This window comes from Vulpes lagopus, chromosome 12 (assembly GCF_018345385.1).
Source record: "Vulpes lagopus strain Blue_001 chromosome 12, ASM1834538v1, whole genome shotgun sequence".
Taxonomy (NCBI): domain Eukaryota; kingdom Metazoa; phylum Chordata; class Mammalia; order Carnivora; family Canidae; genus Vulpes; species Vulpes lagopus.
In genome coordinates, this window is record NC_054835.1 from 59,721,769 (window position 1) to 59,738,697 (window position 16,929).

The 16,929-nt window shown below is 46.9% G+C and overlaps 1 protein-coding gene across 1 annotated transcript in view; it reads right to left on the reverse strand.

Annotated features, from left to right (window-relative positions):
- Positions 1-16,929, reverse strand: part of NPLOC4 (NPL4 homolog, ubiquitin recognition factor) — a 65,075-nt gene that overhangs the window by 20,090 nt on the left and 28,056 nt on the right. Inside the window, exons 8-12 of the mRNA XM_041725275.1 lie at positions 16,532-16,711; positions 13,279-13,365; positions 10,896-10,967; positions 10,341-10,467; positions 5,713-5,873 (exon numbers count right to left, since the gene is read on the reverse strand). Of these exons, the coding sequence (XP_041581209.1) occupies positions 5,713-5,873; positions 10,341-10,467; positions 10,896-10,967; positions 13,279-13,365; positions 16,532-16,711 (627 nt within the window). The remainder of the gene's footprint in view (positions 1-5,712; positions 5,874-10,340; positions 10,468-10,895; positions 10,968-13,278; positions 13,366-16,531; positions 16,712-16,929) is intronic.

Below are 16,929 nucleotides of genomic sequence, written 5' to 3' on the forward strand. Positions count from 1 at the left end.
GTGCACTTTTGATGGGTGAATTATACTGTATGTGAGTTATATCTCAAAAAAGCCATTTTAACATTTAACTTGAGGGGTGCCTGGGTGGCTCAGTGAGTTGGCATCGGACTTTGGTTAAGGTCATGACCTCAAGGTCCTGGGATCCAGCCCTGCATCGGGCTCCCCGCTCATGCACACTCTCTCAAATAAATAAATAAATTGTTAAAAAAATTAACTTGATAGAAATAATAAGTACCAAAACAATGACTAGAAGTACACACATCAACTTTAAAAATTGCTGGAGGAATGGTGCCTTAGTGGCTTAGTCAGCTGAGCTTCTGACTCTTGGTTTCGACTCAGGTTGTAGTCTTGGGGTCACAGGATCAAAGGCCCTTATCTGCACTGTGCACAGAGTCTGCTTGGGATTCTCTCTCTTCCTCTCCCTCCACCTCCACCCCAAGCTTTCTTCCTCCCTCCCCCTCTCTTAAATAAATAAACTTTAAAAAATATTTAGCCTCATTATATATTTTTTTTAATTTTATTTATTTAACAGAAAGCAAGCACAAGTCGAGGGAGAGGCAGAGGGAAAGAGAGCAGCAGACTCCCCGCAGAGGAGAGAGCCTGACGCAGAACTCGATCCCAGGACCCTGAGATCATGACCTGAGCCAAAGGCAGATGCTTCACTGCCTGAGCCACCCAGGTGCCCCTACCTTCCTGTTTCTTAAAGGGGAAGACACGCTGTTTTTTTTACTCTGTTTTTTTTTTTTTTTTTTTAAAAGGATTCTATTTACTTATTCATTAGAGGCAGAGAGAGAGAGAGACAGGGGCAGAGACACAGACAGAGGGAGAGGCAGACTCCACACAGGGAGCCCGATGTGGGACTTGATCCCGGGACTCCAGGATCATGCCCTGGGTCGAAGGCAGATGCTAAACTGCTGAGCCACCCAGGGATCCTGTTTGATTATTCTTATTTACACATTTTACTGACTCTTTTGTATGCAGCTTATTTCACAACAGAAATAATTACGAAATGGATTACAACGAATTAAATCTTTATCAAATATGCCTGGAAAAGAACTCATTCTGATGCAAGTAAACTTCAATAAAACAAAAAGGAGTAAGAAAAAAATCACACCTCACTGAAAGTCATCAAGATACCAAAACGATTTAAATGGTATATACTCTAGAATTCATTTTCTTGACAAAAGTCATCAATATTAGTATCAATTGTTTAAGATTATTTCCTTCATAAACACAGTGTCTAAATACTCTTGGAGTGGGGCACCTGGAAGGCTCAGGGGTTGAGCATTGGCCTTCAGTTCAGGGTGTGATCCTGGGGTCCTGGGATCGAGTCTCCCAAGGGGCTCCCCGCAGGGACCCTGCTTCTCCCTCTGCCTATGTCTCTGCCTGTCATTCTCATGAATAAATAAATAAATAATAAATAAGTAAATACACTGGAGTAAAATCTCACTTGGGGCGCAGCCCGGATGGCTCAGCCGTTTAGCACCGCCTTGAGCCCAGGGCCTGATCCTGGAGATCCGGGATCAAGTCCCATGTCAGGCTCCCGGCATAGAGCCTGCTTCTCTGCCTCTCTCTGTCTCTCATGAATAAATAAATAATATCTTAAAAAAAAAAAAATCTCACTTGGTGTAGACACTTGCTTACTTAAGAAATGGATCTCAAAGGTGTCCCAGGCCCACAGCACGAGAACCCAATGGGCTGGAACATGTTCCAACTTTCCAAATGCCACCCCCAAGGCCCTCCTGGCAGATCAATTCCCAACACGCGTTCCCTACAGTTAACAACTCTGGAAGGGGCATCACCTCCAAAGTTCTCTGTACAATGAAGGGCTCAGGAGAGACAGCATAAGAGGGAAGCCATCAGGCCAGGTTTCACGCAGGGCATCTGGCTCACCAGACAGGATACTTTCCCCGTGTGCTAGGAGCGCTGCATCTCTTGAGTGTTTGCAGGGATGACAAGCTCCTCCCAGAGGTGTCCTGCTGCTAGGACTCTGCCCTCAGATGGGCCATGCCCACACCTCTGCCATCTACTGGCTGCGTAAGCATCTTTGTGCCTCCACTTCCCCACCTGGAAAAGGGGAGGGGACAACAGTACCCCTAACACCACCTAACCCTGTAGGGTGCCATGAGGACGAGGGGAGATGCCGATAGCTCTCAGAAAGCCTGCAGCCCGCTGGAATTACAGTTTCCGTTGGCTCCCTGTGTCTCTACTGGCCACTCAGGGCCACATTACTGAATGAGAGCGAGGCCCTTCTCAGGAAGGAAGGAACACCTGAAATCCACCCCCTCCAGCCCCACACCATGGTGTCCATCCAGCCTCCAGGGCCTGGAGACACACACACAACATGCACAAGAGCTCCCACAAACACCACAGAAACACAGGCCTTCCAAGCTGCGTTTTAAAAGCTGTCAGAGGGATCCCTGGGTGGCACAGCGGTTTGGCGCCTGCCTTTGGCCCAGGACGCGATCCTGAAGACCCGGGATCAAATCCCATGTCGGGTGCATGGAGCCTGCTTCTCCCTCTGCCTGTGTCTCTGCCTCTCTCTCTCTCTCTGTGACTATCATAAATAAATAAAAATTTATTTTAAAAAAATAAAAAAAAAAAAGCTGTCAGAACGCTGTGGGCATAAGGGTGGCAAGGGTGCCAAGGACTTACCTCCAGGGCAGGGGTGGGGAGAGGGGATGCCACCCAGGGGTGAGGATACGGCCCCCCGCAGATGTCTACTGGAGGAGGAGAGTGCGCGCAGCCAGGCCTTTCTCGTGGGTGTGAGCTGGGCTGCAGCTACAAACTGGACACCAAAAGGGGCTGGAGGGTCCACCCGGCTACAGGGACATGCTGTCCGATGCTGAGGCACACAGGAGGCCAAGCACCCAGAGGGCAGAGAACAGCCTCTGCAATCCCACGGAGCAGGCACGCCTTGTCTCACTGCACTTTGGTGTCCCGCGGTTCACAAGCACTGTGAGGTTTTACAGGTTGAAGGTTTGTGGCCGCCCCATACTAAGTAGGTCTACAGGCACCATTTTTCCAATAACATTTGCTCACTTCGTGTCTTTGTGCCACATTTTGGTGACTCCTGCATTATTTCAAACATCTTTGTATTCTGTGTTTTTTTTCTTAATATTTTATTTCTTTGACAGCAAGGGAGAGGGAGGGAGAGAGCACACTTGCACACAAGCAGGGTGGAGGCAGAAGGAGAGAGAACAGCAGACTGCCCCCAAGCACAGAGCTCGATCATGACCTGAGCGCAACCAACCGAGCCACCCAGGCACCCCTCAAACTTCTTTGTTATTATGTGTTAGGACAGCCTGTGATCAGGGATCTCTGATATTACATAAACTTGATGAGGTAGCAGCAGCATGTGAGAGAACTGACTCCGATTTTGAAAGCAGCTCTCCTGTGGGTAACCTGCTATCACACAGCATCGTCTGCTACAGGAAACTCGTTCATGAAAGGAACAAGTGACGGAGCAAGCTTCACTGCAACCCTAGTGTAAGAACTTGCCACAGCAAGCCCAGCCTTCAGCAGCCAACCACACTGAGGCAAAAAGATCATGACCTGCTGAAAAAGCTCCAATGATGCTTAGCACTTCTCGGGAATAAAATATCTTTAATTTAAGGTATGTACATTGTTTTCTAGACATCCTACTACACATCTCACTTTTGCGTGCACTGGGAAACCAAAAAAATGCCATCTGGCTGGTTTTATTGTCCTATCTGCTTTATTGTGGTGGTCTGGAACTGAACCCGCAATATCTCCAAAGCGCGCCTCTGCTCAAGGCAAAAGTACTGCCAGTAGGAGGGACCGAGAAACAACACAGCTGAACAGGGAAAACCCAGACAGAGTACTGAGTGAAGTATGGAGTGACGCTGAGGCTCTCCCCACTCCTGAGAGCACGAGGGGTTAGGAGTTCTGGTTCTGTCCCTGGTGGAAGGCCACTGCTGCAGATAGAAGCCAGTTCTGCACGGGGCTGGGATGACCACATCTTAGACACAGGGAGTTCAAACACACAGCCATTCTCCCTGGCAAGATGATACAAATTTCAGGAGTGTACAGGGTGGAATGTTGCAGATAGCATTAAGGTCACTAATCCAGGGACACCTGGGTGGCTCAGCGGTTGAGTTTCTGCCTTCGGGTCAGGGTGTGATCCCGGGGTCCTGGGATTGAGTCTCGCATCGAGCTCCCTGCAGGGAAGCCCGCTTCTCCCTCTGCCTGTGTCTCCACCTCTCTCTGTGTGTCTCTCAGGAATAAAAAAATAATGCCTTAAAAAAAAAAAAAAAAAGATGACTAATCCACTGACTTTCAAGTCCAAAGACGACCTTGGAGCAGCTAGACAGGCCAGATCGAAAGACATGAGCCTGTCAAGTAGTGCAAGGGAAGCAGCAGTCAGAGGAACACACTCCTGGCAGGCCTGCAGGGAGAAGCAGCAGACTGCCTCTCTGTGAAGTGCGTGGGGCGAGGTGCCCGGGTACCTGGTGCTGCCAACATCTCCCTGCAGATAATAATATCAGAGCCCAACTGACACCGCGATGGCTGAGCACTGCCCAGAGCCCAACCTCGGTGCTGTGAGTGAACACAGCAGTATGGTTACGGCAACCCTGTTTGTAGCGACTTGTTACGGCTGCCACACGAGATGAATACAATGGCCAAAAATGACACAACACACAGACCCAAGAAGCTCAAGAAACCCCAAATTCAGGACAAATGAGGAAAACTACCCAAGCACATCAGGACCAAGTTGCTTGAAAGCAGTAAGAAGAGGAGAACGTAAGAAGGAGCAGCAAGAAGTCTTATTATGGATGAAGGAACCCATGAGGGTGACAGCTGGATTCCCGCTGGAAACGTCCAGAGTCACAGTGACACCAACCCGTCAACCTAGCATTTTTTTTTTCTTAAAGATTTTATTTATTCATAAGAGACACAGAGAAAGAGGCAGAGACACAGGCAGAGGGAGAAGCAGGCTCCCTGCGAGGAGCCCGATGTGGGAATCAATCCTGGGTCTCCAGGATCACACCCTGGGCCAAAGGTGGCAACTAAACTGCTGAGCCACCTGGGCTGCCCCCTAGTATTCTTTATACAGTGAAAACAGCCTGCAAAACGAAGACAAGATAGCCTCCAGACAGACAAAAGCTGCCTTGCAGGAGAGAGAACTGAAGGAACCCTCCAGGCAGCAGGACGGTACTGGGGAGAAACCCAAGGCTGCCCACTCGGGAACCAAGAAGGGGCCTGGCCTCGAAGCAGGAACAATGGACTCTCCAGTCGCAGAGGAGAGCACCTAACTCCTACCTGTTCAAGCAGGACATTCTTCAACGAAAATAGCTTTAATAGCTCTCACAAGAAACAAAGATTTAGTAATGGACGATGATGCGTCTAAATTGTTAGCTCACACGTTGGTGTCCTGAGGAGAGTGCGTGGATGAACCACATGGCTCCATTCTCTACTCCTGCTGAGGCTGATGTATCCACTTTTCTCATGTTCAGAAATGGAAATTGTGTCTGTGTGGCAATGGTTTGATCTGATCACATATCCCCAGCCCAGCGCATGTTATTTCTACTTTCCATCAGAAGCCCCAAACATGCTCTGGCAATGCCTTCACCCACAAAGTGGGTTCTGAACCACCAGAGGACAAGTGGCTGACAGGACAGTGGAGTCTGACACAAGTCAGCATTCAGCTATTCCCCACCCACAATTCTCTCTGCACCATGGTGTTTTTACCTTATAGAACACATCGGGCACATACTGCTCGCTGCTGGACTCCTTGGCATAGCCGAGCTCAGGGGCATCCTTGCAGGGCAGCAGGCACTCGTCACGGACCAATGCCATGCACTGATTGGAGACCTGGTACCCTTCAAAGTGGACCTGGTTGTCGGGACCACCTGCGAGAGAGAGACCTTCATGGAAAATCCACCAGAGAAGACTCAAACCAAGTCTGTATCTGTTACTCATCACTCTGGACCAACACAACGAAAAGACCCTCCAGAGTCTGTCTTGGGCTAAGAATTCAAAAACGCCTGACAGTAACCTGTTGAGTAGCTTGAGCACACAGCCTCGGATGCAGAGCTGGGAGACGCCACCGCAGCTCCCCCAACAGCTCTCTAATACCTGTTCCAAAACTATGCGTGGTGTCACCACGTACGGCGGCTCTGATTTACAAACACCAGAGGCAAGAATGGCAGACAGAGCAGAGCCCTCATCCCAGCAAACTTCTGAACCTGAGTGAATGGAGTGGGGGGATGGAGACGGACAGGACAAATGGTGAAAACAATGCCAGTGTCTGTACCATCAGCTCTACCCCCCAGATGCCTGCAGGGCCACCACACCATCATCCAGCATCCCACTCAGGAGGTGTGGACACGGCACAGAGCCAGGGCCAGCACGCAAGGGGCCTAGGCTGTGCTGCTGCCTTCACTGTGCCTTTCACCCTTACCTCTCCCTTCAATCGTCATGCCATAAAACCTGCAATGTGACTTAAAATTAGGGACGCGGATAGCGCAAAAGCTGCTGAGAGTGAAATATTCAGTGAAGTTAAGCTGAGCAGGAACCTAGCTGAGATGAGATCCTAAAGAGATGGATGGGCACCCTGTCAAAGGTGGACCCTGAGCCTCTAGAAGAGGTAAGAGCAACAGTGCACATGGTGGACTCCTACCACCACACACACACGTGCGCTTCTGCCATCAGGTTATATGCTCTGACAACTCTATTGTCTGGAATTATTTAGTTTGGGAGAATTAAAACCACCGTCAAACAAACAAACAAACCACCCTCAACATCTCCATTTTAGTTTCTTTCACAAAAACAAAGTTAGTTACTGATCAGGGAATAGAAAAATTTCCCAAAAAATAAAAAAATTTTCAAAAAAATTAAAAAAGAAAATTTCTCCATCTGGCTTTCAAACATTTACCAGATCTGGTGGCAAAACAGAGAACTGTGAAGGATTTGGGCAGAACCAGCTAACAGGGCACAAGCCAGGGGCCTGCCATCTGCTCGAATTTGCACACCAGAGGTCGACAGTAGCTGGCTTCCAGAAACGCAAATGGGCTCCAGAGGCCCACTCGACAAACAAGCCTAGCATCTCTCTCTGTCCCTCCCTCACACACTCAGGAGAGCTGGCTATAACCACTCACTAGCGTCGAGGCAGCAGATACAGGTCGCTTCACCCCCTGGTGTGCTCAGGGTTAGGAACACCATCCCTGCACCAAAGATAAGTGCAATGGTTTAGAAGGGGCAGCAGGGAAGGCAGTGAAGGAGCACAGTGACGCCGACCCCTGTGTGTGCATCTGGCTCTTGTTTAACCTTGGGCGTTGTAAACCTACACTGGCTCTTAGACTGATCATTAAAGTGTGATGGGTCATTAGAGAAAAAAAAATCTCTTTGAGATTTCTCTTTGAGAAACAGAAAAATAGAAAGCAGTATTTATGAAATTGAAGGCTGTTAAAAAAAATAAAAAGCAACATTAGGGGGTCCCTGGGTGGCACAGTCAGTTAAGCAACTGACTCTTGGTTTTGGCTCAGGTGCCCCAAGTCCAGCTCCGAGTTCAGCAGGGAGTCTGCTTGGAGTTTCTCTCTCTCCCTCTGCCCCTCCCCATGCACAAACTCTCTAAAATAAATCTTTAAAAAAAAAAGGGCAACATTAGTCCATATGCTGACTATGGATAAACTGGATAAACTGGATAGTCTCCAAAGGCAGATTCAAAGAGAGGAATTGCAAGCTCTCCTTCTCCATGTGGAGGAACAAGACACCAAGCTCTAATGGGTTTCTTTACCCTTTCCGGAAACCCAATATTGGTTGGGCTGTAGAGGCAGTGGGACAAGCTAACAATATGATTGTTTCCTTCTCAAGTCAATCTGCAAAGGAAACCTGCATGTGGGAGGAAAGGGCCTGTTGCAGAAGAACTCTGTGCCTGGGAGGCAGCCTCAAGAAGGGAATCTCACGGCCCAGAGACATGGGTGGGTGGCCAGGGTGGCCAGCCTACCAAGGCACAGAGATGCCAGCATCGGGGCAGGGAGTTTAAACTTGGGCTAAATGATGCATCCTCCTTCCACTAGATCCGTCACTAGATCCATTTCCAAAGAGCAAACCCACACATACTCACTTCTCTCTTCCTCCACAGGTCTTAAGCTAGAGTTTTTTTGGCAGGGAAAGGCAAGGGGGAGCCTGCAGCTTCAGCAGCAGCTCTAGGGGAGCTGCGAGCACAGTGCCTGCAGAAGCACCATAAAGCCCAGATGCAACAGTCTCCTGGGCAATGGTTACAAACACACAGGCCAGCTCCTTCCCAGCCCATCAGGAACTCAGGGATGGGGTACAGCAAGCACAGCTCAAACAGCTCCACAGGGCAGCAGGGAAGTTAGGGAAGGAGCAAAGTGGGGCTGCCCCGTGTGTGCTTGTGGTCAAAAACCACTGACAAAGGGGAACAGCAAACTGTTTGGAGGTACAAGATGTACGATGCTGTTGGGGTACCTGGGGGGCTCAGTCAGCTAAACATCTGCCTTTGGCTCAAGTCATGACCTCAGGGTCCTGGGATCGAGCCCTCCTTGCTCAGCAGGGAAACTGCTTCTCCCTCTGCACCTCCCCTGCTTATGTTCTCTCTCAAGTAATAAAATCTTAAAAAAAAAAAAAAAAAAGGAAGAAGAAGATTCAACCATATTTTATACATATGCATAAAAACAAACATGGAGGGATCCCTGGGTGGCGCAGCGGTTTAGGGCCTGCCTTTGGCCCAGGGCACGATCCTGGAGACCCGGGATCGAATCCCACGTCGGGCTCCCGGTGCATGGAGCCTGCTTCTCCCTCTGCCTGCGTCTCTGCCCCTCTCTCTCTCTCTCTCTCTCTGTGTGTGTGTGTGTGTGTGTAAATATCATAAAATAAATAAAAATTAAAAAAAAAAAAAACAAACAAACATGGAGTTTTAATCCATGGTGAATTCTTTAGGAGTGTGAGAACAAGTTAGCAGAAGGAAGGGGACATGTTCACATGTTCAGGTAAGACTTCACCTAATTCGCACTAGCGTGTGAAAGATGCTGCCTGCCACTGCCTCTCATGCCTCAAAAGTACGTTCCTTTCAAAAAGAAAGTGACTAATCCACTTGCATCTTAAATCCACGGATCTTTAAAAATCAGGCAGTGTTTCTCTTCATGATTCTCAGTGTGACAGCCTCAACTGGGATTAACAGGGGATCCAGTAACTTACCTGTTTGGGCTACTTGTAAACTGGTTTTGTTCAATTGGGAGTGCTTCTTTCTACAGAACTAGGGGAAGGTTGACTACCATGAACAAACTGAGTTATCAATTCTGTGAGAGTAGAAACCAGGTCTTCATAGGTTCCAGGTTAGTGTTTACTTTAAAAAATTGGCCAAATAGACTATGCTTTCATGAGTTGGTTCTCCAAGTTTAAAACTCCTATTTGTTTTTTATTTTTTAATTTATTTATACTTATTTATTTGAGAGAGAGAGCACAAGTGAGTACGCTAAGAGGAGAGGGAGAGGGAGAGGGAGAAGCAGACACTTTGCTGAGGAGGGAGCCCGAAGTGGGACTCAATCCCAGAACCCTAATCATGACTTGAGTCAAAGGTACATGCTTCACTGACTGAGCCACACAGGCACCCTTAAAATTCCTATTCTTTTTAAATTGTATAGTCCTATGGCCATTTTTTTCCTAAGCCAACATATGTAAAGCTTGTTAAAGATTGTGATAGTACCTTTATATGGGCCACAATTTTTTTATTATATATTTATGATATATATAGCACAGAATATACGTATCAACACACACACACACACACACACACACACACACACACGGACATGGTGTCTTAAAATGACTCTTGCTGGGGATCCCTGGGCGGCTCAGCGGTTTAGCGCCTGCCGTTGGCCCAGGGCGCGATCCTGGAGTCCCGGGATCGAGTCTCACGTCGGGCTCCCAGCATGGAGGCTGCTTCTCCCTTTCTCCCTCCTCCTGTGTCTCTGCCTCTCTTTCTCTCTGTATGTCTATCATAAATAAATAAATCTTAAAAAAAAAAAAAAAAAGACTCTTGCTCTTAATGTCAAAAACAAGTAACCAATAGTAAATCCCTTTCTCTTGCATAGCCAGAGTCCTCTTTGGCTACTTGAAGTGGCAAAGGCAGCCCTGAGCTGAGATCCAGACTCAAACTGGCCTCGACTTGGAACGTGAGCAGATGAGAGAAGAGCTACACTGAGCCCCCAATTCTAGTAGTTTTGTAGGTGATGTGGGTAACTTTAGGATTTTTAACACAAAACAAAAAGTGGAATTTGTGCCCCACAAGAACATTAAGAAAATCTACTGTAGCTAAGAATGAAAATGTGCCAAAAGAGGAACAGAACACACACCTGTTGCCACCGCAGTGACAAACTTAGATCCAAAATGTCCGTCTGGAGAGAGTCGACATATGTTGGGATGCTTATTCTGGAAGTCTCCTGCAGTGATACATTCTTCCGAACTCAGAAAATAGGTGTCCTAAAAGAAAAGAGCCGGCGTATCACATTTTACAACATCATGTGGAAACATGCTATTTCTTCTTTAGATAACATTAAGAACTAAACAGTCGCCTGTCAAACACTGCAAGAAACAAACACCTACAGCTCCTAGCTGTTACGGGCCCCTCCTCTCCCACCACGAGTAACTAGAAAGGCCAGAAGCATCAGGCATCCAACCCTACGGGCTGACCTCCAAAAAACACTGGTGCAGGCCCAGGGGGTTTGCTCTACAAGACACCATCAAGAGACCCACCCTTAATTTATCAAGAGCACTGGTGTTGAGAACAATTTGGTCTAAAAGCCAGGAGGAGCTGTGCACAGCCACCCTGCAGGCATGAGCCAGAGCTGGCTTGTAACTGAGCTGCAGGCTAAGCTAGGAGGGCACTGGGCACTCCCGTTACCGCTCACCTTATTCCGGCTGTATCGGACGGTACCCTTCCGGGTGTCTTCAGAGACGAGGTCTGTAAATATCCAGCCAACCTGAACGAAAAGGAAAGTATCCTTTGAGCCACCTCTCCCTGAAACAGGGAATGAATGCTTTCTGGCATCTGTCCAAAGACCTTCAGAATAATGTTTCAGTAAGAGACTGTTGTGAGATACTTCCTTCTAGGGGAGTCAGATCCTCAAGTATACTACCAGGACTTTCAAACTCCATTCAGTTGAAAACAGCCATTCTCCTCTGGTGCTGCTGGACTGGAGGGGATGTTGCATGAGCAGAGCTCATCTGTTTGTTAGAAACTCCATGGCACCAACTCTATACCCAGCACTGTGCTGGGCTCGGGGGAAACCCCAGGGGTGAACAAGATTAATAGAATGCTGACACTGCAAAGACAGACAATGCTATTTGAGATGCTAGGGCTTTCTCCATAAGAAAACAGACTCCCTAGAAAAGGTACTTAAAATAAGGACCACCACCACAAAGTCCTTGCCCAGAGGCTCCTTTACACTCCTTGCTACAGAACTGGAGACAGCATGTGAGGGCCCAAGAAGCTGAAACCCTCATCCCTAGGGCAAGCCACAGTCTTAGACAGCTGCCTATTGGGTTCCTAGGCCTCCGATGCCCAAGAACCTCACAGCTGGTTGCCCCTCCTGAACTGTAACTGGGCTGGGAGGTTTACAAGCAGGGCTGGACCCCAAGTCCACATCCTTTGGAGAAGTGGTGCCCATGACTCTGTCCAGCAGAACCCTGGTACAGAACTCTTCAAACCCATCTCCTGCACACAAGAACAGGCAAATGTGGAGAACTTCATTTTCTTTTTTCTTTTTTTTTTAAGATTTTATTTATTCGTGAGAGACACACAGAGAGAGGGAGAGGCAGAGACACAGGCAGAGGGAGAAGCAGGCTCCATGCAGGAAGCCTGATGTGGGACTTGACCCCAGGTCTCCAGGATCAGGCCCTGGGCTGAAGGCGGTGCTAAACCGCTGAGCCACCCGAGATGCCCAGAACTTTATTTTCTTTAAAAATACCCCAGTGCACACACACACAAAAAAAATCCCGTAGAGGACACAGCAAAGAAAAGGAGACTTGCAGTGTAAATGAGCCAAAGCAATGAGTAAAGCAGAGCCAAAGCCAGGCTGATGTCAGCTAAAGCAACAGAGCCAGGGTTTCAGACACTGAAGTCACTTCAAGATCTATTAGAACTACAGTGATACTGAACTGTATGTTTAAAACAAAAAAGGTCAAAAAATTACACTAGTTTCTCTTTTGAACACGAGAAACTTCAGAAATTTAAACCAAATAGGACTCTAAATCAAGACACTGATTCCTGGGGTGCCTGGGTGGCTCAGTCAGGTAAATTGGTTAAGATCTTTGATCTCAACTCAGGTCTTGATCTCGGGGTTGTGAGTTCAAGCCCTATGCTGGGCTCCCTGCTGGGTGTGGAACCTACTTTAAAAAAAAAAAAAAAAGAGATGGTGATTCCTTAGTAGAAACAATAGGAACTGTTTTCTTGAAGCTTTTGTTAAAATGACTTTGTTCTATAACCTCCCAAGGCTTATAATAAGCACATTCTCTACTATTCCTGTTTATCTGGGAGTTTGTTTTCCACTAAGTTGATTAACAAACAAAGGATAAAACTTACATAGCTATTAACTGTGAAATTCTAAGAGGTATTCAATTTCACGTTCCATATACACGTGTAGAAACCCTACTGTAAGTTCCTGGGAGCTCCACCAAGGATGTGACACAAACCAGATCAACAAACTCAAAACTTCTTCCCTATTGTCTTACTGCCCAGTAAAACTAGGAAAGCTCACATGTTCAGACATCTAAATTAGAAACAGGAAATCCACTGATGACAGAAGATGGCCAGAGGCTCCAAGCGCCCAGAGCAGGAAATGAACCCTGTGCACAGGCCTTTGTCACAGGCTGCAAAGCTGCAAGGACACACGAAGGAAGGGCTCCTACTAAGAGGCGAGGCCGCGGTGTGTGGGCAGGACATACAGCTCATCATTGAGACTTCTTCCTGGGCAGGAAGAAGGGATGTGCATCTAGCTGCCTCTTTCTTACACCCTTTGAAGCTGTCCTCAGGGAGTGAGGCCTGCAGATTTCAACATAACAGCCCCAGTACAGGGATCGTTTGTTTTCATTTTACTTTAATTCAGAGAAATATTCTATTTCAAATCTGAGGAACACAAGATTCAAGCAGGCTTTACAACATGCTGGGCCTGCACCTGACCTCGGGCAGCTGGGAGTTCAGTCCTAGACAAGGCCTGGCCATGCCACCCACCCCAATGATCCCAACAGAGAGCCCTGGTACCCCATTAGAAGGCCAGCAGAATGCCTCAGTACCTTCCTCAGGCCAAGTTTGGCAGCAATTTCATCCACCACCTCAGCTTTTGGGTCTTCCAGAAGCTCCAGGCTGTTCTGTGTGCCGATCTGTTGAGGCAGTAAAAGGAGAAGACAAACTCAGAGGAACCCACAGCCATCCCACTCTAATTCTGTCTCAGGAGTCCCAAGGGCACACTGCTCTATTGCTCTACCCCTTGCCAAAAAAGGAGAGTTATGGCAGCAAAAAAAGGTTGACATCCAGATAAAACACAGCCCACACCCTCCAGGCTCTGCCCCTTCTCACATTTTATCATGCTTTCCAGTCAAGCCTCTGAAACAAGATGGGGACATTCAGGCTGGTTCACATCACACAGTCTCTTGTCAAGTGTGTGGTTGCTCTTAGGACTGAGGAAGACTGTTTCCACAATTTTTAAATGGGTTCCTTCACTGCGGAAAGTCAGTTTCAAAACTCCCCTGGAGAAAGTTTCCTTCCAAATAGCTTTGGGTACATTGGGCAAGCTTCCAGGTGCAAGGTATAACATTTATGCCCAGTAAACAGGCTAGGAAAATTTCTGTGCAGCTCCCGCAGGGTAGTGCTGAGCTTCAAAGGCTAGGTACTGAATGAGAGAATCAGAGGAATAAAAAAGGAACCTAAATCGGCAACTTGCTGGGCAGAGCACAGGGCTTGGGGTAATAGGTGGGCTTGGACTCTGGCTCATATGCAACCTAAACCAGCCATAGGACCCCAACTTCCTGCAGTGGACAAAGCTTGCCGAAATCCTTCATCTGCACTGAATGTAGCTCGAGGTCATGAATAGTAAGTCCCGTACCTAGCAGAAACTCTGGCCACAGCAAAAAAGTGAAGGTAATCCCAAACCAATTTATACTAGTTGGGTACATCCTTGCAAATGAGTCAAATTATGGCAAAACAACAAAAAATAACTTTCTGTTGCCGGCTATTAACAATATGCAAATCTTTAAATGCCTCCAGAGCACAGGTCATATCAGAAATTCAGAACAAATCTAAAGATCTGATTTCCTGACCTGTGGCAGCATGAGCTTGAGCTTCAACTTCTAATGAGTTAAAGGTTATTATAGTTAATGGTTTCAACCTTCAGGATCCTGAAGCTGGGAGCTCTGGAGATGCTATTAGCAGTCTGGACACTAGAGGTTTCTGTTTCCGTGTTTTACTCCATCACACTCCTAACACGACTGCTGAAGCTGCTCACGAAAGAGACCTCTACAAAACTGAGTTTGAAGATAAAGTGCGTCCAAAAGCAGCTCCCTGATTGCAGAGCACACTTACTATCCTGGTGGTTAGGTAACCCCGACCTTCTGGCAGGGTCTCCATCACCACTTAGCAACCCCTTTTGAATGAAACACCACAGGAGGCCCCCACAAATACTTCCCTGTAGCTCTCAGTAAACATGGAAACTGGCAAAAAGGTGGAGACTACACTCAAACTCTGCATAAATCCAGCCAGGGAGACAATGGCATTTGTGCAAGAGCCATGGGCCTGGCCCGCACACCAGCTAGTAGTAGCCACAGGGCGTGCAGTTTCAGACCTTGGCTTATTTAAGAAGTCAGCTGATCATGGACTGATTTACCGAACACAGAGCAAGGTGACAAAGGTGAGTCTGGTATGACATACATGTAAAGAGAGAACAGTGGTATAAATATTCTGTATATTTGCTTATATTTTTAAACTTAAAATTTAGAAGTCTAAACCAAACATTCTGGAAAGAAAGGGATAGGATGAAGGGGATACTTTGTAGATCCGACCTTGGAAATGAGTAAAATTTTTTCTTTTCCAACATTTTAACTACAAATTTCAAACATACAGCAAAGTTTAAAGAATTTTGCAGTGAGGACTCACGTCATCAGCTATCTAGATTGGGCCACTAACGCTTACTCTACTGCACCCATCCCTCTAATCACCCCCAAGCCATCTTTGTTGTAGGACTCTGCTGTACATCACAGTAAACTGCACACACAAGCACCCCTCCCGAGCACTTCACCACGTATATCACTGACGAAATTTCAATGTTTCCATGTTTGTAATAAATATATATGTAATGAAACGTACTATATAAATACTCCATATACCTATACAACAAATGTGTATATGAAACACTAATCCCTAAATACTGAAAATAAATGAACATAAATGTGTTAACTAGTTGGTGGCATAGTCTTACAGAGAGGACCTTCCAAATGACTTTAAAACACAGTAACTAGGGATGCCCGGTGGCTCAGTGGTTGAGCGTCTGCTTTGGCTCGGGGCGAGATCCCACAGTCCTGGATCGAGTCCTACACTGGGCTCCCCACAGGGAGCTTGCTTCTCCCTCTGCCACTCTGTATCTCTCATGAATAAATAAATAAAATCTTCAAAAAAAATAATGAAAATTAAAATAAAACACAGTAATTGATTGCTTGTCCCTCATGAGACACACTCTAAGGATCCTCCTCCTTCCGCCAAAAAAAACCCTTAAATGGTTTTCAGTCTTATACTGGTGGTAATTTTGAGACTATTGTTCTAAGACACTTGTGTGTGTGGCATGGGATAAAGGACACAAGGGGATCCCTGGGTGGCTCAGCGGTTTAGCGTCTGCCTTCGACCCAGGGCGTGATCTTAGAGTCCCAGGATCAAGTCCCACATCAGGCTCCCTGCATGGAACCTGCTTCTTTCTCCCTCTGCCTGTGTCTCTGCCTCTCTCTCTCTTTCATAAATAAATTAAAATCTTAAAAAAAAAAAAAAAGAAAAAAAAAAAGGACACGAGTCATCCCGCGATCCTCCCATGCCACCATTTCTAGGCCAGCTGACCACAGGCACAGGCAAAGGAGATACAGTCACGAAGGAGGGAGCAGGCATTGTGGCACTTTGGGGCAATCAACAAAAGTAGAACACAGGCAATAGATTAAAATATTCCAACAAGCCTGCTTTCTCCCTCTGCATCTCTGCCTGTGTCTCTCATGAATAAAAAAAATAAAATCTTTAAAAAAAAAAAAAAATTCCAACGATGTTCAACTTACTGACATTAAAAAGGGTCCTTATTACCCTGTAAGTCAATGACCTTATACTCTGGAAATGCACACTGAAATATTTAGGGGCCATAAGTTTACCCTCCCAGAATTCAGAAAATAAACACTGTTTGTGTGTGTGTTGACAGTGACAGGGCAGAGAAGTGAAATGAAGTCTTTAATAAGAGCCTGCACAGCCTTCAGAGCCGGGCAACATGAAGGCCCATGAACTGTGAAGCCTATGCTCACCTACCTGAGGCGGCTCATAAATGGCAGCTACTTCGGCCCTGATGCCAAGAGGAATGTCTTTGTGCTCTGTATACCGTCCATATAAATACCCAAAATGCTGGTTCCCTGTCTTCCTCCAGAAGTCAAGGAATCGATCGGCAACCGTGTGATTCTCGAACATGATATTGTCCACATGTCTGTATTTCTGTAGAGCAAACAACGGGCTAATGAATATACTCTGTCAGAAATGAATGAATGAATGAATGAATGAACGAATGAATAAATAAATAAATAAATAATTTTTCCAGTTTAAGGGACACCTGGGAGGTTCAGTGGTTGAGCATCTGCCTTGCCCTCAGGGCATGATCCTGGGAACCCAGAACTGAGTTCCACATGGGAGTGGGGACCTCATGCCCTGCAGGG